The sequence below is a fragment of the Rhinolophus hipposideros genome (assembly GCF_964194185.1).
Source record: "Rhinolophus hipposideros genome assembly, chromosome: 11".
In the NCBI taxonomy this organism is placed as follows: Eukaryota; Metazoa; Chordata; class Mammalia; order Chiroptera; family Rhinolophidae; genus Rhinolophus; species Rhinolophus hipposideros.
The window spans coordinates 33,067,271-33,086,907 of record NC_138057.1 but is presented as its reverse complement, the minus strand read 5'-3'; the positions used below and the strand labels follow the sequence as shown (position 1 = coordinate 33,086,907).

At 42.1% G+C, this 19,637-nt stretch overlaps 1 protein-coding gene across 5 annotated transcripts in view; it reads right to left on the bottom strand.

The window, feature by feature from the left end:
- Positions 1–19,637, bottom strand: part of LOC308504976 (histone-arginine methyltransferase CARM1-like) — a 231,913-nt gene that overhangs the window by 18,642 nt on the left and 193,634 nt on the right. For all 5 annotated transcript variants that reach the window (XM_081066633.1, XM_081066631.1, XM_081066630.1 and 2 more), the window contains 3 exons: positions 17,773–17,863; positions 2,716–2,797; positions 1,001–1,086 (listed from right to left, as the gene is read on the bottom strand). In XM_081066633.1, the coding sequence (XP_080922759.1) occupies positions 1,001–1,086; positions 2,716–2,797; positions 17,773–17,863 (259 nt within the window). The remainder of the gene's footprint in view (positions 1–1,000; positions 1,087–2,715; positions 2,798–17,772; positions 17,864–19,637) is intronic.

The window sequence follows — 19,637 nt, the reverse complement described above, 5'->3', positions numbered from 1 at the left end:
GGGGTCAGTCACACTGTGCAGAGGTGACACTGGTGCCCAATGGGTAACCAGTGTAGGGGAGAGAGACACGTGACTTATCATAAGCCACTGAAGTTTCTTTTTGTTACTGCAGCATGTTCTAGCCTATCCTGACTGATACATCCACTGTTCAGTGTGACCTCAAGATAGATGACAGTTTGAGTTAGCTAGCTGCATCTTCTAAAGTCTGACTCTTGCTTCCTCAGTGATCCAAGTAAATTGTAACCTAGGTAGGTCTTAAATTTCTTACCCAGAAAAATACATGAATATTGATCTTCTCAGGGAGAAAAGGGAAAAATACTAGTAAAATGTGGTCCAAAGAGGAATCACAGCACCATGTGAGAAACGAGTCTTCATTGCAGAGTCTCTTCAAGTGGAAGGAAAGGGAAAACACTAACATTTATTGAGTGTCTTCTTTGAAAATAAGTCGACACCTGTAAAGTACTTAGCACAGTACGTAGTGTGTAGTACGCACTCAACAAGCTGTAGCTCTTCTTGTCTTTATTTTAGGCACTGGCCTGGGTGAGTAGTTACAAAGCACAGACTCTGGAGCCTTCTGAACAGTTCAAATCCTAGCTCTCACAACACTTTAATTCTGTGACCTTATGCAATTTACTGTTCCACTCTGCCTCATAATTTTCATTGGCAAAATGGGAACAACAATAGCACTATTTACATAGGGTTGTTGTAAGTATTAACTGAGTCATCATATAAAGGGCTCAGAACAGTGTCTGGCTATATAAGTACAACCTATTACTATTTAATTTTTTTCTCATTCAATTCTTAAAACAATCCTGTGAAGGAAGCACAATTATCCTTATTTTGCAACAAATGAAACTATGACTGATATACCATTCCCATGTGTGACTCACACCTAAAATCTCTTCCCTGTGTGAGCAGTAAAATGCTGCACTGACGTTTTAGGGACGGGAGAGGTGGAGAAGGGATTTAAAAATCCAGAGCAACATTGGCTGGCACAAACCTGTGGAGATCTGCCTCTTCTGCATCCATAAAATTTACTGTGTACTTGACCGATCGAGCCATCAAAATCCTAATGTCAAACGTGTCCTTGGGAAAAAAACGCAAAGGTGTTATCTTTCTGTCAGCATAAACTGAACTCAAGCAAGATTTCAGTCTAGCTTTCCTCCTGAAATTTGAAGTCAATAGGAGTTAGAATTTAGAAGGCATGAGCTTAATGAGAATAATATTAATAATAAAAGCAAACATTTATTTGGTGGTTACTATACGCCAACCACTAAGTGTTTTGTGCTTTACCAGGTTATACGAGTTTTTTGGAGCAGGCATTTGGTGCCTTTTGACCATCCAGAATTTATGTCTTTTCCACATTCCCAGAAGTTCCATAGGAACTTAGTTCACCCTCAGCTCCAGGTGTGGCAGGTATTTCCAGCTTGGCCAATCAGAGCATTACGTTCCCCCCGGAAGACAGTGATTGGTTCACAGATGGGCACCTGACCCAAGGTAAGACAATCAGCCTCTACCTAAACTAATTCTAGGGCTTTTGCCCAAGCTATTAGGAAAAGGCAGCCTGTCTTGTGGGACTTAGAGTTGTAAGAATCTGAGCTGGGAGATGCCATAGCCATCTTGCTACCACGAGGGGGAAATCCTGTCTTTTAACAGAGTTAAATCAGAGGAAATGGAGATATAAGTGATGAGGATAGGAAAATCAGACCTTGGTGACATTGTTTGAACTGCTACATCAGGTCTATGAAGAAAGCTCTATCTCTAGGCTTTGCAATTTTTGAGGGTCAGTAATTCAATTTTAGCTTAAGCCAGTTTGAGTCAGGTTTCCATTTACTTATATCTGAAGGTGATTCAGATAATACAAACTTAAGGTTGTCCAAAGTTCCACAGCTAGATGGGGCCCCAGCTGAAACCCAAATCTGTTTGACAGCTAAGCTCCTGTTCTAGGCTATTTATTTACAATGCTTCCTTTTCAATTATGCCTTAGGCCACTAGAAGCAAGGGGAGAATGTGAATTATTGAACACGTATGAGGGTTGAGTGTATGCATGGGTGGATCTGAACAGCAGGAGAATTAGAAGCTACTATTGAAAGACAGTTCCCAAATCTCCTTGCTTTCAACGGTATCATTCTCTGAGAATTTTCTTTTCTTTTTTTTTAATTAACAGGTTTTTTTTTTTTTTTTTATTGGGGAATATTTGGGAACAGGGTGTTTCTCCAGGGCCCATCAGCTCCAAGTCGTTGTCCTTCAGTCTAGTTGTGGAGGGCACAGCTCAGCTCCAAGTCCAGTTGCCATTTTCAATTTTTAGTTGCAGGGGGCACAGCCCTCCATCCCATTCGAGAATTAAACCAGCAACCTTGTTGTTGAGAGCTCCTGCTCTAACCAACTGAGCCATCTGGCTGCCCCTCCGGCAGCTCAGCAGCAGCTCGTTGTCTTCAATGTAGTTGTGGAGGGAGCAGCTCACTAGCCCATGTGGGAATCGAACTGGCAACCCTGTTGTTCAGAGCTCGCGCTCTAACCAACTGAGCCACCTGGCCGCCCAGAGAATTTTCTTAATTGAGTGGGAGGTCAGAGCTGGAGGACTTGAACCCGCAGTGCTCTTCCGTGATGGCTTAGCACACAGCCTGGCAGTACAGTGTATTTCAGGTTCATGAATGAGTGAATGCATCAACAGATAAACACATGGGGCTAACGCCTGTAAGAAGACACACTTACTACTATTGGCTGTCTGAAGTATTCATCCACTGCAGCACCCCGAAGACTGGACAGGTTGACCCCATAGAAGCACTGCTGGTACCTGAAATAATTGCACAAAGAATCACCATGCGTCTTATCCCTCACCAGAGTCCCCAAGCCCAGTACAGGTGTAACGTGCCGCAGAGCTCCCCCCAGATCCCCTACGTTAGGCCTGGAGCGAGTATGAGAACATGTGAAGGGTGACTGGCCAATAGTGAGTGGTAGAGAAGGAAATTTTTTCTCAGAATCTGCAGACCTCTACTTGACCTGGGGTGGGAAAAGAGAGAAGGGCGGAAGTAGTTGAGACAAAGGAAAGTACTTGTGGGGAGGTCACTGAGAAAGATATTTGGGGGCAGGAAGGCCTCTGGGCTCCCACACTTGACCTCACACACCAAGATGGCTGACTGCTTTAACACGCTGTCCAAGTCCCAACATATAACTCCTGGGCCCTCTTATTACCCCCACCCAGAGCGTGACTTTAGATCTCCAAAGCCTCTGGACACTCCCATGGTTTTAGGAAGCAGATTTTCCTTTTCTGTTCTTCTGTAGCCCCTAGCCTACACTCATGAGTGCATGATGGCTGTCGTGGCTGACAGACACCAGGCAGAGTCACAAGTGAGTGATGGCTGTGTCCAGTCTGCACTGGAGCAGGCCCATCACAGTCCATTGTGCACATTCCTTTCCGATTCCATGACGTCTGGCCCACAGAAATCGGCAAATGCTACAGATCATGCTTCCTCCCCTCAATGGAAAGCATTCACTAGCACACCACTGGTTGCGCAGCAGGTACTGTGTGGCCACTGGCCTTGGCTATTTAGGGAGGCAATCTAAGGTGTGGATTAAAAGTAGCTTTATTCAAACTCTACCATCGACTAGTTGTGTGCCTGGGCAAATCACCTGAACTCTGTCTCAGTTTCCTTATTTCTAAAATGGGAATAATTATAAGCTCACTTTGTAGGATTATAGCAAAAGTTCAATGAGTTAATACTAGAAAGCACTTTGAGCAGTGCTTGGCTTTTTGTTACAGTGATGTTTAAGTGTTGGCTGGCTACCGTTCTCTGAGCATTTAGGGACTAGGGCAGTGGTACCATGGGATTACTTGGGGGAGACTCTTAAAAATTCAAATTCCCAGGCCCAACTCCAGAAAGGCTTGGGGGGCCTTATCACTGACGACAGAAGGCCTTTATCCTGACACTGAAAAGAGGCTTCCTTAATAAGGATGTGTGTGTTATCTAGCCTGTGAAGCAGATGGGAATTTAATTCATCAGTTTCCATCCTCCCCCAACCCCATGCCCGCCAACCTACAGGAAGAGAGATAAAAACAAAAAGAAACAAAACAGAACCAAAACAAAAAACACAAAACAAACATTAAAAAAAATGTGGTGCAGTTAGATTTTCATGGAAGGTCCAGCGAAAGTAAGGCTTTAAATCAGGGGGCAAAGCCTCACATACCCTCATAAGAACTGACAGTGTTAAGTCAACAGCCAGGCCTCAACTCCCAGGTAAAATGCAAGCCCCACGGAGCTACTTGCAGACCCTGAAGGGCTTGTCCTGTGTCTCACCTCCGAGGCTTTCCTTATTGTCCCTTCTACCTAGAATGCCCCCTTCCCTATTTTGCCCTGTTAATTTCTACTCAATCTTTATGTGTCAGAACAAATATTTCCATTTAAAAATGTGAAACTTTGTATTACGATGAAATATCCAAGTTTTAGCCAGTTAAAAGCAGAAGTATTTTCTTTTTCATCAGTGCACAGCATTAGCATGAAGCCTCACATATTGTTAGGACTGAAAATATCTATCAACGTATATGTCTCTTTATATTTATTTAATGAATGAGTGGAGAACTTGATGTCCTAAATGGCCCTATGTGTAGGCACAGGTGCCAATAAGGATAAAGGAGAAATGGGAAATCATTCCCCCACGTTTCTTTGGCTTCATTACTTATTTCCTAATCTTATCCTTCTACCAGAGCCAGCGCCAGGCTGGCCCACAGGTAAAGCCAAACAGTGATGCATATCATTTTATAAACACACGTACTTAAAACAAACTCCTACAATCCTAGAAAATGCTTGGACACAGAACATTGTATGTTTTTTAAAAAATCTTTTCAGTATTTAGAAGGAGAATGGATGTGTTTTTGGGGAAATAAGTCATTATCACAAAAGTTTTTATTGGAGGGATGGCGAGAGAGGGAGAAAAAGAGAGACAGGAAAAAAGGGAAGGAGGGTCAGGCAGAAACACACAGAGAGAAACAAACAGAATTTCCCAGAGAGCCTGAAAGGACCCAAGCTTGTCCTTCCTTTAGAATTCCATTAAAAAAATGGGATCAGCTTCTAGAAAGTGCTGATGCCTGGACTGTATCCCCCCAGTTGTGAATTTATTTGACTTGGCGGGTGTAGCCCTAGGGCTTGTCTGTTTCCAAAGCTCAACAGGTGATTCGAACGTGCAGTCAGGGTTGAATATTACTAAGTTAGCTGTTCCAGAATTGTCGCCAAGTAGGTGAAAGAGAAAACCCCAAGAACAAAGACAGCTCTCTACCTGGCAGTGGCTGAGGTTGAGAATGGCTCTCTGTTCTTTGCATACAACCATAGCTCTCCAAGGGGCCCAGTCTGAACACATTCGCTTCATGTGTTCAGTGCCAATGAAAACCCAGCAGCCACGATCAGTGTGGTGCAAATGGGCACCGTTCCTGGGGCAGACGGAGAGCTGTGGGCAAAGAGCCCACTTCCTGGGCTTTAAAAACTTTCTGGCTGGACCATATTTCTAATTCTTAGAAATCTCAATCTCCCGAAATGTAACATAAAATAATTAAAGCAGATGGGAGCTGGCACCTCTCTGGGTCTCCTGTGATACATTGTGGAGGGATGGCTCGGGAAACGAATCTGCTGACTTGGGAGCCGGGGATCAGTCCTATTGTTTGCATTCTGTGTGGGTTTGATTTTCCACGTTAACTTGGTTTTCCACGTTAACAGAGCTCATCAGGCGGAGTCTATATGTGTTTCTTTTGTCCTGACCTCCAAATTTCAAGGGTACTCCTATTCCCTCCCCACTCCTTCTCCACCATAATACACACAACGTCCGGAAAGTCCTGCAAATACAGTCCAGAAGGACCCCATCTTACTATTAACTATGCCAAAACACACCCAGAGTACAGAGGAGGAGGCAACCCATTTATCACCCCATTAACTTTCTCCACCTTCTCCACGCAGAGCCTCGCTTGGGGAAGCGTCCAGGAGAACCTCCCCTCTCTGGTCCCTCTTGTTCTCACTGTCTCTCCTCTAGTCCACCTTGGCCTTTTGTCCTTCCTCTCCCTCCCACACCTCTTCTCCCCACCAGTGTCCCGGATTTGTCTTCCAAGAAGAGTGGTGCAGCCTTGAGTTCTCCTGGAGAAGTTAGCACTGGTCTTCCCGATCCAACCGTGGAGGGCTTCTCTAATGCAAGCACTCCTCTCTCTGGCTTATATGAACACACTCTCTCATAGCAGAACTCGGACATTTTATTTTAATAAAAATCTTTGTTTCTTCATTCTAACAACAAACAACTATTCATCCCCATTAAAAGCTTCCCTTCTTCAAAAAGACCAAAAATAAAGAAAAGGAATGAAGAAGATAAGAGGGAAGGAAAACCCTACTCTGCTGCTTGACAACTGAACAACTTTTGGGTATCCTAATGTACTGTGTTCTACCAGAACTAACAATCTAGGGTATGCCGAGCTGATGAAAGACATTCTGCACAAGTTCTGACAATTAAGTTCACCAACTTGCTGCAACGATGTTGGTAACCTTTTTTGATATCAGAGGGACTATTCATTATGAATTTGTACCAACTGGGCAAACAGTGAACCAAGTTTACTATCTGGAAGTGCTGAAAAAGCTGCGTGAAAAAGTTAGATGACCTGAACTTTTTGCCAACAATTCATGGCTCTTGCATCACGACAATGCACCAGCTCACACGGCACTGTCTGTGAGGGAGTTTTAGCCAGTAAACAAATAACTGTATTGGAACACCCTCCCTGCTCACCTGGTCTGGCCCCCAATGACTTTTTTCTTTAGCTGAAGATAAAGAAAATATTGAAAGGAAGATGTTTTGATGACTTTCAGGACATCAAGGGTAATATGACGAAGGCTCTGATGGCCATTCCAGAAAGAGTTCCAAAATTGCTTTGAAGGGTGGACTAGGCACTGGCATCAGTGCATAGCTTCCCAAGGGGAGTACTTCGAAGGTGACCATAGTGATATTCAGCAGTGAGGCATGTAGCACTTTTTCTAGGATGAGTTCGTGAACTTAATTGTCCCACCTCGTATATAACCCTAAGATCTAGAAACCAAAAGCAAAAATCCAATAATGTCACCTAGTCACACACGGTGCTGAAAATGCAGCACAAGAGGGTGGCTGGAATGGTCTGGTGGGAGTAGCTGGCAGGAGGAGGATGCGTGTCTAGGAACAAACTGTATCTTTATTTGATTTCTTACACATTCATTCCTTACGTATAGCAGGACTTGAGGCTTGGTTGTTTCTGACAATTTTCTGCATCAGCAGAATGGAGACATACGACTGTGAAAAGTGGTATTTGCAAAGATGCTCTGCTCACTATGTCTCTGGTTTTGCTGATTTAAACTCCAGCAAAGTAATGTGAGCTATATTTTACATGTTCTACGTGTATACATTTTGTATTTGTAAAAACACAGTTTCCAGTATAAAGAAGAAGGGGAAGAGGGTGCGCAGGTCTTTAAAAAAAAACAAAAACAAACAAACAAACCAAAAACAAGCTTCAGACTGTGCCTCTTTCATAGAAAGCAAGGGAAAGCCTGTGATTCTATAGAAGAAGCCAGGGACTACTCCTAGGCACGTCAGTGCGAATTGAGACCTTACTGGTTTGCATAGGAATTGGATCCATGGAAGCCTGTATTGAAAGGAAGAGTAGATCAGTCAAGATAACCGTAGAAGACATCTTTTATTTGTTCTACCAGCAAATAGTTGCTCTTCTTCTGGTAACAGTACCAGATCTTTCTCTGGGAGGCACCTCTTCCCCACCCTCAATTCTTGTGGTTTGGATGGTCTTTAGAGCCCTCAGCTCTAAAGTTTGGCATGTGGCTCAGCCGCAGCCAATCAGAGCATCTTACCTCCCTGGCCTTGGCAACACACCTAGGGTTAAACATCTGGCTCAATGAGAGTTACGACTTTTATCAAACTGCTGCAAAGGAGAAGTGGACACAGACCTATGAGTCTATGAATCTGGATTTGCTGGAAACCACACTGCTGCCATGAGAAAAAAACCTATCCTAGAATGCAGCAATGACAGCATCTGTGCCCAGAATCCATTTGTGCCTGAGAAACTGACTTTGCTCTTGGGCTTTTCAGATATGTTAACTCAGAAATATTCTTTTTCATAAGCCATTTTTTCATTGGGTGTTTGGTCACTTAAAACCAAGAGTCTTAACTAAAGAAAATAGTTAATAAGAGCCTGCCTGCACATGTGTTATAAACATAGTTCTGAGTTTTGCCTAATTCAGTAGAGTCCTAATTCTGTGAGTACTGAACTAAATTGTGTTAGCAATTAGAACAAGGCCAGGGCACGGTGAGCTGGGTGTCTGCTGGACTTGGCAATTCTGTCTGGAAACGGACAGCTCTGATGCCCGAGTACCCAGAAACTGCAATACTACATCCCTGACCACACAGGCCTGGATGGGTATGGATGGGCCCAGAGGCAGAATATTATAGAAGAGCTATGAGTTTGGCATAACTTACATAAAAAGATGGATATAGAAATTGAAGCTTATTTCTATGAGCAAATGCCAGATGAGTCCAAGAGCTGCAGATATACACAGAGGAAATATCAAGAAGAAATACTGCGTAGCTGAAAGGAAATTACGGTTCCAGGAATCACTGAAATCTGATGAAACAAGGACAGTGGCCTATGAAAATCCAAACATAATTGCACTGGTCATGGTAGTATTCCTGCAAAAGTTCTTTCTCTGTGATACTCTGCATATACTTAGCTTCTTACAAAAATTTGGTTGTATTACATAGTAATTTGAAATGTTCTTATTTGATCCAAAGTATTTCTATAAACCAGTGACTATCAGGGCCCAATATGTTTTCGGGAAAGACAAGAGGCCTAAACTCTACCTATGCCAAAAGAAACTCTAGTAGAAATTTCAGTTTGGGGGCAGAGTTAGCCTAGGAACAAACCATCCATTATCTTCTCAGTAAAATTTAGCATCTTGTCCATTCAGCTGAATGGATTCCCTTAAAAACAATGTGGTTCTCAGCAGTAACATGGTCAACAGGGCATTTAGCACACTCAGAGTAGACAGGTGTGAGAAAGGAGCTCTCTTTGCTTATGGCAGAATTCTGCTTACATTTATCTTCCCTTGTCCTTTGCAAGCACGGCTTCTGACTGCTGTCAAGAATAACTGACTACAGGCCATTCACCAATGGCATGCCTGGTATCACTCAATTGGCTCTGCTCTTGATGAATACATACCATCCATTCATAATACTCTGAAAAAGAAACTTGTTCCTTTTCTTTTGGCTCCTTAAGTGGTAAATCACCTTTTAAGTGTCAGATCGGCTCAGTCCTACTTGTCCCTGGACTCCTTGGCCACGTGTTCTGGCCCCGCTATATCAAGGTGTGAGCTCATCTGACTCCACATGAGGACAACCCAACAGTGCATCACTTCAGGCCTGCATTGGGTGTCCCTCCCCTTCTGCCCCAGGGCATCCCTGCCGACGCTGCCGTAAGGGGCCAGGAGAACGATTGGTGCCCATGCATGCACAGCCCAGAATTGCAGGCTAATTAGTGTTGAGGGGTGAATAGTTGCCTAATGGGGAGGTAAGAGCCAGTGGATAAATTCACTTCTCCCTTTCCTTCTGTATAAACTGTCCTAAAATATAATTGATTCATCCTCTTAAAGATGGTCCTGAGGGATCAAGCAATCTTTTGGTGTTCAATTCTACGTGGTGGTCACTCAGTGACACACTTTCGCATTTGCTCTCCCTTCTTCTCTGCTTCACTCTTATTTCTCCTCATTCTTGTTTCACTGGGACTACATTCTTCAATAAAGATGTATATAAGTAAGCTTTGTCTAAGACCTTGATTCCTGGGGAACCCAAGCTAAGACAATCAATATCAGGTGTGGCCCTAAAAATGTAGATCCTCAAGATGGAATCACTCATCAGCTTGATGACAATAGAATTCTCATTGCTAGTGGGGGGTGACAACCCTTGGTATGTGGTTTCACCACAATTACTAACAGTCTCACTGGTGGTTAATCAGGATGCAGTAAACGTTGAAGGTGAAGCATTCGGGTGACAATAATCATATGGATTGGGGAGCAGGCAAGCCTCTGTTAACAGCATTGGAAGCACTGCAAAAAGAAAATTATATTCTCAGGGCAGCCAACTCCCTACTTAAGACATATTGGGAAACCCAGAGGACTTCCTTAACAGGATTTAAGGGAATTCCTGTCTCCTTGGTACTTCCAGGCCTGCTGCACTAAAAATCAGGTACAGAATTTGACAAGCCACATTCCTGAAACCAGAATTATGCCCCCTTCAGTAGCCCCCCCACAAAGAAAACCCACCAAGATAGTAAAACACTAATAGTAGAAGAGCTGCAAAGGAGATTGGATGTGCAACCTTGACAGGTCTTACGTATCACAGTTGGGGTTGTGACAGGGAAAGAGTAGCACTCAGACCTGGGACTGGGGTAGTTGACCGAACAAGGCAGAGAATCTTGAAAACACCTTCCTAACTCCCCTGAATCCTGCAGGCCAGCAGAAGCTGAATTCTCTTCTGTGTTGCCAGTGGAGAGCAGCTGCCCTTTGCCTAAAGACTGCACAATGTCTCCTGAAGCCCATGCCTTGCAGGATAATTACTTCCTCTCAAGGTCTGCCTCCAGGCTAATGATCCCTCACTGCTGTCAGGCTGATCACTCCAGCACAGCCTGAGCAGTAAGTACAACTGCTATTCCCAGAGGAGATAACTTCTATACCTAGGAAATGGCAGAAAGAAGTTGGTTAAGATTTTCTGCTAAGAATCAGGGATATACGTATGAGAGTGGATTTTAAGGGAATTAGATTATAAGAACGTCAGTCAGGATTGGGCAAGATTAATTGACAGGGAGCGCACACAGGATTCAATGCTCTAGCAAGATACCAGTCCTAATAGTCTCCTGATGTCACTTTGAAGCTTCATTATCATGAGGGCCTGAGGTAGAGATTCCAGAACTCCTGCAGCATAGGATTGAGGAAAGGTTAGAAGGCTCAGAGAGGTGGCAAAGCTAGATGGATTTACTATGGAAGATGTAAGAACAGTCCACTTGGCTATGTTCTCAGACAAAACCCAGGAAACCTTCCTTTCATAAATGTCACAGGGAATGAACCAGTGAGAGAACAGTGGCATTTCTGAGATGTTTAGGGTGACTGTCCTCAGTAGATCGATGATAGGTAGGTGATGTTGCCATTAAGTTGTGCTCCTGATGAGCACAGTTTGAGTGGGATTTCAGAATGTCGAAAGCAAGAAAGCGGTAATTAACTGTCATAGGCAAGAATTACATTATTACTGCGTCAGATAACAAGATTAGAGTAGTAACAAGGGTACCCTGATCCACAGGGATCTGTGGTGGCTGCTAATAGACCCCAGGGTACCAGAGAGGTGAGACAGATACTGTCCCTAAAATGGTACTCAACCTGTATAACAACAACAACAACATCTTGCTAGCTGGTGAGCAGGATGATATCAACAGTCACAATGGAAAGAGTGGGCCCCTCACCCAATTTCCAGATCTAATTGCCAGATCCGAATCGTGGATGCAGAGACCACTGGTCCACGACTGAAGTGGAGGCCCAGTCCCTTGAAGGGCTGCAGAGCCATCGCAAGCCTCTATGGTAAATATTCCCCAATCCTTCTCCAGAGGGACCTGGCTTTCTGGGACAAAGTAACTATGTTAGAGAAAGGAGACTACTTCGATTTTTAAAGGAATTTTAGATAAGATGGCTGAATTGACAATGATACCAGGGAATTCAGAATGCCTCTGGTTAGTAAGGGCTTCTGGGGGACAGCAGCAAATGAAGGTTTGGACCAAGTACCTAACACTGGGGGTCCAAGGGGTTCACCTTCACCCTGTGGTTATTTCCCCAGTCCCTGATGTACAATTCGGACAGACATATTCAGCATGTGGCAGAACCCTCACACTGCCCTGTGACGAAAGGGCTATTGTGGTAGCAAAGCACAAATAGAGGGCCCATCGCTGAAACTGAAACTCCCCCATCCCCAGGTCAACAACATCGTTATCTTAAACTGTAAATAAGGAAATTGAGTCTCAGAGAGATTCAATTAACTTGCTTCTAGAGTCTGATTCATCCAGCTTTCAACTACTGCCTGTTTGCCTATGCCTTTATGTTCTGGAACTATAACAAATGTAATAAGGTAAACTAGCTTCATTTTCAACTTCTTGAGAATACTTGGTTATTCCTCTTAGTTGATTCTATGGAGATATATTCTTTTATATGAAAACATATTTATAATTGTATTGAAAGACATTGGTTTAAAACCCCTACACCAGCCATTTTCAATACTGCCAGCAATACCCATCACACAAAGAAGTTTTGCGGCTCTGAATGATGATTCTTCATGATTGAGCTTTACTCTCAGGAGATACTTTTCAGAATCTTAATTAATAAGGGCCCAGAAATCTTAATCAAGTTAAGAAAAGGAAATTATTAATGTTGTAAGTGGCTGCTGCTAACATCACAATGTAGTAATCCTGTCTACTAAGAGAGAACTCCTTCATTGGCTATTTAGAAAGGTTAAATTATATGTTTACCACATACTTAAACTAAAATGAATTTTAGAGTTAAACGTAAATTTTAAAATGTTACATGGAAGAAGTGAGACATGAGAGAAGTAGAAGGAAGTTAATACCAGACTCAGGATGGGGAAGCCCTTTTCCAAATAAAGGGGGAAAAAAAGAAACTATAAAATAAAATATTGACAGATTTAGTTACATAAAAAAAAATTTCACTTCTTTTGTGGTGAAAACAACACAAAAAAGATTACAAGGCAAATTGGAAATTCTGAAGAAAATACAACAGTCTTAATATCCTTTATAAAAAATTCTTATAAATCAATGTATTTATCTTCCAGTTAACAAAAATGTATCGAGCAACTATTATTAGTTAGGTTAGATGATGGGGACAAAACAGCCAATCGATGGAACTTATAGTCTCATGGGGGAGACAGAAGATAAATAAAATAAGTAAAAACACATAATATGGCTGAGGACAGTAAGTGCTATAGAGGAAAATGAGGTGAGAAGTGGGATAAGCATTTCCAGGAGGGAAGAGATGACAATTTTTAACTGATGGATGGCCTCCTGGGAAGATGAATGTGAGCTAAGATCTGAAGTAGGTGTGAGCCAGCCACAGGGCTATCTTGTGTTTCAGGCAGAGGGAATAGCAGTGAGGTGGGAGAAAGCTCGTATGTTCAAGAGGGCGCCAGGAGACCAGCCTTTCAGGCCAGAATGGAGAGTTAAGAGAGCAAGCAACAGGAGACGTCAGAGGCGTAGCAAGTAGAACCAGACCATGTAGTCTTACTACCCATTGCGAGAACATTGGCTTTTACTATGCAGGTGAGGGGAAGCCACTGGAGGGTTCTGAGCTGAAGAATACGGTTCGAATTATGTATTAGCGAGAACATTTCAGTTGTTTAAAACAGGAAATGAGTTGAGAGATTATTGCAAGACAGTCGTAGAACAGTGTGTTTTTGTTTTGCTTGTTTCTTTTCTGTTTTGCAGTGGTGGGCAGGGCGCTGGTGGTAAAGAGGCAGCTGGTCTTTGGACATATTAAATTTAATATGCCTGATAGACATCCAAGTAGGTTTGTGAACAGCCATATGGACACCCAAAATCTATGGTTCCAGGAAAGAGGTCTGGGCTGGTGCTCTAACTTATGGGGGTTGTCAGCCTAAAGATAGTATTAACAGTCAGGAGACAGAATGAGATCAGTAGGAAGTGAGTATAGACAGAAAGAGGAAGGCATCTAAGAACTAAGCTGGATTCAATCCAACGCTGAAGATTTGGGTCAGGAGGAGGAGTCAACAAAGGAGACTGAGAAGTTGGGGCCCGTAGGAAGGAGGACAATGTGATTTAGGCTCCAGAAGTGAAGGGCCCGTGGTGCAAAGCGTTGTTGCTGGGAAAGTCAGGTGAGGGCTGATAACTGGTTCTATCTGATGTTCTTATTTATGTAGCCTGTTAGCTGTCCTTCAGTCTCTCAGCTCACTCCTTCAGAATATACCCAAACTCGTGGGGTTTTTTTTCATCTCCTTCCCTCTCAGCCAGCATTTCTACTTCTTTGCCTCTCTAACAAAAACCATGCAAGCTTTCACCACCTATTCCCTGGATCAATGCAACAAAAAGCCCACACGCTCGTAGTCTAGTGCAGAACCCACTTTAGAAAGGCAGGGGAATTAGAAGGAAAGCAAAGGCTGGGAATTTTCATCACTATATATTTGAAAAAATATTTCTGTGCTTATTGACTAGAAATAAAACCATTCAAATGAACCAGCTATCAAAGAAATGCAGATTAAAAATAAACTGTCTACTTTTTTTTTGCAAATCAAATTAGCATTGAAAAAAAAAATCCCGTATGGGCAAGACTCAGCAGACATTCTCATATACTACTGGTGGAAGTGTTAATTGGTAAAACTTTTCCACAGGGCAATTTGGCAATATATAAGAACAATTTTTTTTAAAGTTCCTTCTTCACACCTTTTGGTCCAGTGATTCTGCTTCTAGCAATTTATTACAAGGGAATAATCAGAATGCACACCAAGATTTCTATAATAGGATACTTACTTTAGCACTGTTTCTTATAAAATTTAGGATACAGAATTCTATAAAGTTCTATGTACTCACAGAATATAGAAACAACGCCTTAGTGTTAATTCTTATAATTTACAGGACTAAAGCAGTAATTAAAATAATTTAACACCTAGCATTGGAGCACGAGTCAATAAATTATGACAGAGCCACAAAAGAAACACTCTGGAGCAAAAGAATATCTAAAAGGCATAAAAAAATACCAATAAGGTATTTTCAAAGTAAAAAAAAAATAAAGAAAAAAGCTATTAAATGGCATTGATGGTATGATTCTAATTTTGTAAAGAGAAAGAACAGAAAAATTGGAAATACACTAACTAAAATCTTAATAGAAATTATTTCTGTACATTCTTGAGATTATTGGAGTTTTTACTCATTTAGAAATATTTACTGAGGGCCTGCCTTGAAGGAGGCACTATTCTGGGTGCTTGGGAAACATTAGTGAAAACGAATAGAATTCTGGCCTTGCAGTGCATACATTCTATCAGGAGGGATACAGAAAAGAAACAAAAATAAAGAAAGAAATTATATATCTTTTCGAAGGTGATAAGTTCTAGAGAAAAAGAAACACAAAGCAGAAAAAGTGGGATTGGGAGTGGTATGGCTGCCATTTTAAATAGGGTGGTCAAGGTAGGTGTTAATGAGAATGAGGCATTTAACAAAGATGTCATGGAGGTGAACGAAGTGGCCCTGTGAATATCGAGGGAAAAGCATTCTAGATTTCGTGTTTCCCTGAAAATAAGACCTAACTGGAAAATAAGCCCCAGCATGATTTCTCAGGATGGCATCCCCTGAACATAAGCCCTAAAGCATCTTTTGGAGCAAATCTTAATATAAGACCTGGTCTTATTTTCAGGGAAACACGGTAGAAGGATCGGCAAATGCAAAGGCCCTATGGTGGGAGCACGTGTGATATGTCTGAGGATCAGCAAGAAAGCCTATGCGGCTGGAGCTGATTGAACATGGTAGTAGGAAATGAGGAGCCAGACTGGGTAGAACCCACTGGAAGGTTCTGGGAATGTTGGGAATAGACGGGTTAAGAAGCTATTGGAATAATCAAGATGAGCTGACAGTGTTGAGATGAGGAGAGAACAGTGAATATACTGAGAATTGGTCAGATTCTGTATATATTTTGAAAGTAGGACCAACGTAATTTCTTAATGATTTACACATGGGGTACAAAAGGGGAGGCCGCCAATGTTTTGGGCCTGATAAATGGCAGGAGAAAGCTATCAGCAAATGAGGTGGAAAGATCATGAGTAGAGCAGGTTTGGAATGGGAGTACGGAGATCAGGAGTTGAGTTTTGGACATGATAAGTGTCTCCCTGAGGAGATGTCCAGGAGGCAGTTGGCTATGGCAAAATATGGAGTTCGCAGAAACTGTGAACTGCGGACAAAGAGGTCCAAAGACTGTGTCCTGAGGCACTCCAACATCAAGGGGTTAAGGAGACAAGTAACAATGAGAGGAAGGCTGGTTGAGAAAGTGACCAGTAAAGCAGGAGAAAAATCGAAAGAAATTGGGGCCAAAAAGTGTTTCAAATTCTGCTCAAATGCTGGTAGGTTAAACAAGTTGACAAGTGAGAATTGATTACTGGATTTAGCAATGGGGCAGTCAGGGCACTGGTCACCTTAATAAGAGGGTTTTGATAGAATATCTTGAGGGAAACTGAAGGGGGGAAAGTTGGAGACAGCTGAGTACAGACAACCTTTTTGAGGAATTTTGTTGCAAAGGGACTTAGAGATACGAGTGGTAGCTGAGTGGGGAAGTGAGATATTAGAAAGTTTGTTCATTTTTCTTTTTAGATGGAATAAATAGGAGCATGTTTGCATGCTGATAGGGAGCCTAGCCAGTCCACTGAGATCACTAATATTCTCAAGGTAGTAAGATGGCAGCAGATAGTACAGTAGGAAGGTCATATAAGGAATGACTGAACAACCAACCTCCCCAACTATACTGGTCTACTCTGCTATCTGCATTCCTAACTCTCCGACTTCTCCACTGACTCAGGAGGTCACATTTAAAATATAAACATTTACAGATGGCATGACCTTATAGAACAATAATCATACTTAATGTCTCCCCCATCTCATTGACCCCCACGCACCAAGAGCCCACTCACCCCCATTGGAACATGTGTTGCTTGAAGTTTCAGAATTACAGATTGAGTACAGAAGCAATGAAATACTATAAATCTGTGGTACAGAAGCCAGTTTTGCGAGTAAAAAAGATTGGGGAAAAGAAAAATCTTAGCCCTTTGACCCCACTCCATATAGAGTTTTGTAACCCAGGAAACCAAAGCACATCCTATTTGCTGCCTCTTCACCAAGGGACAGAATTACAAGGAGAAAACCCAGGAAATCAACCCTGCACACCTCACCCAGAACTCAAGGCTTAAATTTTAGCATCCATCCTCATCCATCTGCCAGCACATACCTCTGCTCCTTCTACACATCTAACATTCCCACTCAGATGATATCTGTTCTTTCTCCCTCCCATGAGTCCAGTATCCTCATTCTTCTTCCTTTCTTTTCCTCATAAAAACCAGGACTCAGAAAAGAATGCCAGAAGGAATGGTGGTTTAGACCGGCAGGGGTTTTGTGTTAGTTCTCATTTTACAAATGAAGAAACCAAGTCTCAGAGGGTAACGTGAACTGCCCAAAGCCAACAGCCAATTAGTAAGAAAACTCCAAAAAGAACAAAATAAATTGATCAACTCATTTACATCGAGGTGTACTGATTGATATGTTCTCTGAAAAAAGCATGTTCTGACAGAAGCCATAGGCCTGAGCCAAAGGAATCGGTGCTGAAAAGTGGGAAGGGAGGTCCAACAGGCAGGGCAAGCCGTTGTAATTTTAGCATCAGGGTAGTCTTTTAGGTGTTTGATATTGCATAAGCAATTCTGATTTGTCTATTCCAGTTCTCAAGGGGGAATGATTTTGCCCCCAAGGGGAGATGTGGCAATGTCTGGAGACATTTTGGTTGTCACAACTGGGTGGAAGGTGCTATTGGCATCGAGTAGGTACAGACCAGGCATGCTGTTAAACATCCTATAGTGCAGAGGACAGCCCTCGCCCCAAATACGTGACCTAAAGGTCAATCATTTTAGAAACTCTGGTTTACTCTGAAGGAAAAGGAAGGGAAGACAGAACATTACCAGAAGTTGGCTCTGGAGTAGTGTTCCATGTAGAGCTGCTCATCAGAAAAGGGGGCCAAATGGATGTCGCTGAATGTCGGGAACATCATTCCTAATGAGCAAAAGACAACAGACCCACAAGTTGACTCCTACTGCCTTCTGATTAAAGGGTCTACTTACCTGCCACTTGACCAATTCCATTCTTTCATTTATTTCTTTTATTACACAGCAGTCTAAAATATAATTTTGCCTCAAAGCAAGGATAAAAAAATTAGGCAGAAGATCAGAGGGGATATATAAAAAAAATACCAAAGCCAAGTCCCAAAGCTGTGTAATGATACAAGCTTGTAGAGTCCTCGGTGAGGCATCCAACCTGGCATATTTACCTCCGCAGCTGTTTCCTTTTCTGTTTGTCCTGTGCTTGGAATTCTGGGTACTTACTTTAGTTTTTCCCTATTTATTGTAAAAACAACTTAGCTTTGAAACTAATCAACATTCCATCATTCTATCACATTACTTTCCTTCTCAGACGCTGTCTATGTATAATCATATTGACTATCTTTTTAAGTGCTGTTAGAATCTATGCTTATATGCAGGCTCACCATCCTCCATGCTGGGACGCCAGTACTTGTGTTTGGTTCCCGACCTCCCCAGGGAAAAGGCAGATTCTTTGGCGGGCAAACGAACACCTAGACTAGCATGCCTGAGCAGGTTTATCTGGTGATCAGCATTACTATTCCTGTCATTTTAGGTAGACTCTTTTTCTTTTTCAGAGTCATTTATTAAACTGCACATGAAAGATGAATTATCAACCCAATTTCAGAATGAGGATCACCTAAGAAATGTGAGATGCTGTCAAAAAAAATAAACATCTAAAATTTCTTGATTTTGTTAACTCTGCCATGAACTTTTTTATGGGCTTTCTATGTATTAATTCATCTAATCCTCATGACAATATGAAGTGGCTTCTATTTTTATGTCCATTTTATAAATGAGAAAACTAAGGAACAGGGACATTTAAGTGGCTCAGCTGCAATCTCTGAGCTAACAAGTGGAAGGGCAAAATCCAGGGCTGGAATCTCATGACAGTCAAGGGCCCCACACTTTAACTCAATGTCTGTTAAAGCAGAAAAGATTGTTTTATTTAGGGTATTTTCCAAGGTCGTCAGAGAAAAAGCATGATCGTAACATCATTCATGTCATCATCTAAATCTCATGCGTTGCTGTCAAAACAATAATGACTGCTGGTTGGTTTTTCAATTTCAAGATAGAAAGATATGAAACAACCTTAAAAAAGTAATATGTGTCATTACTTGTATAAACTTGGGAAGCTTCAGAGGAGAATGTTCTGAGCCCAAGCCTAATAAAAATCCCAAAGATATGGAGGAGAGGAAATCATCAAAGGTGACATGTAAGAAAAATTCCAAGAGTTGAAGAAAAAGAATATTCTGATTTAACATACTCACTACACATCTAGCACAAGAATTTAAAAGTTTCACACTAAGAAGACTAGAAATAAAGACAAGATCCTAAAAGTGTCCACAGGGAAAAACTGTCACTTTAAAGGCTCAGAAATCAGAACAGCATGGGACTTCTCAATAGCAATGTTGGAAACCAGAAACCAGAGAAAGATGCCTTGATCTTGAGATTATAATGCTAAGAGAAATAAGTCAGACAGAAAAAGTAGAGAACCATATGATTTCACTGATATGTGGTATATAAAACTGAAAACAACAAAAGAACAAGAAAAACAAATGAAGAAACAAAACTCATAGACACAGACAATAATTTAGTGGTTACCAGAGGGTAAGGGGGGTGTGGGGTAGGAGATGAGGGTGAAGGGGGATCAAATATGTGGTGATGGAAGGAGAACTGACTCTGGGTGG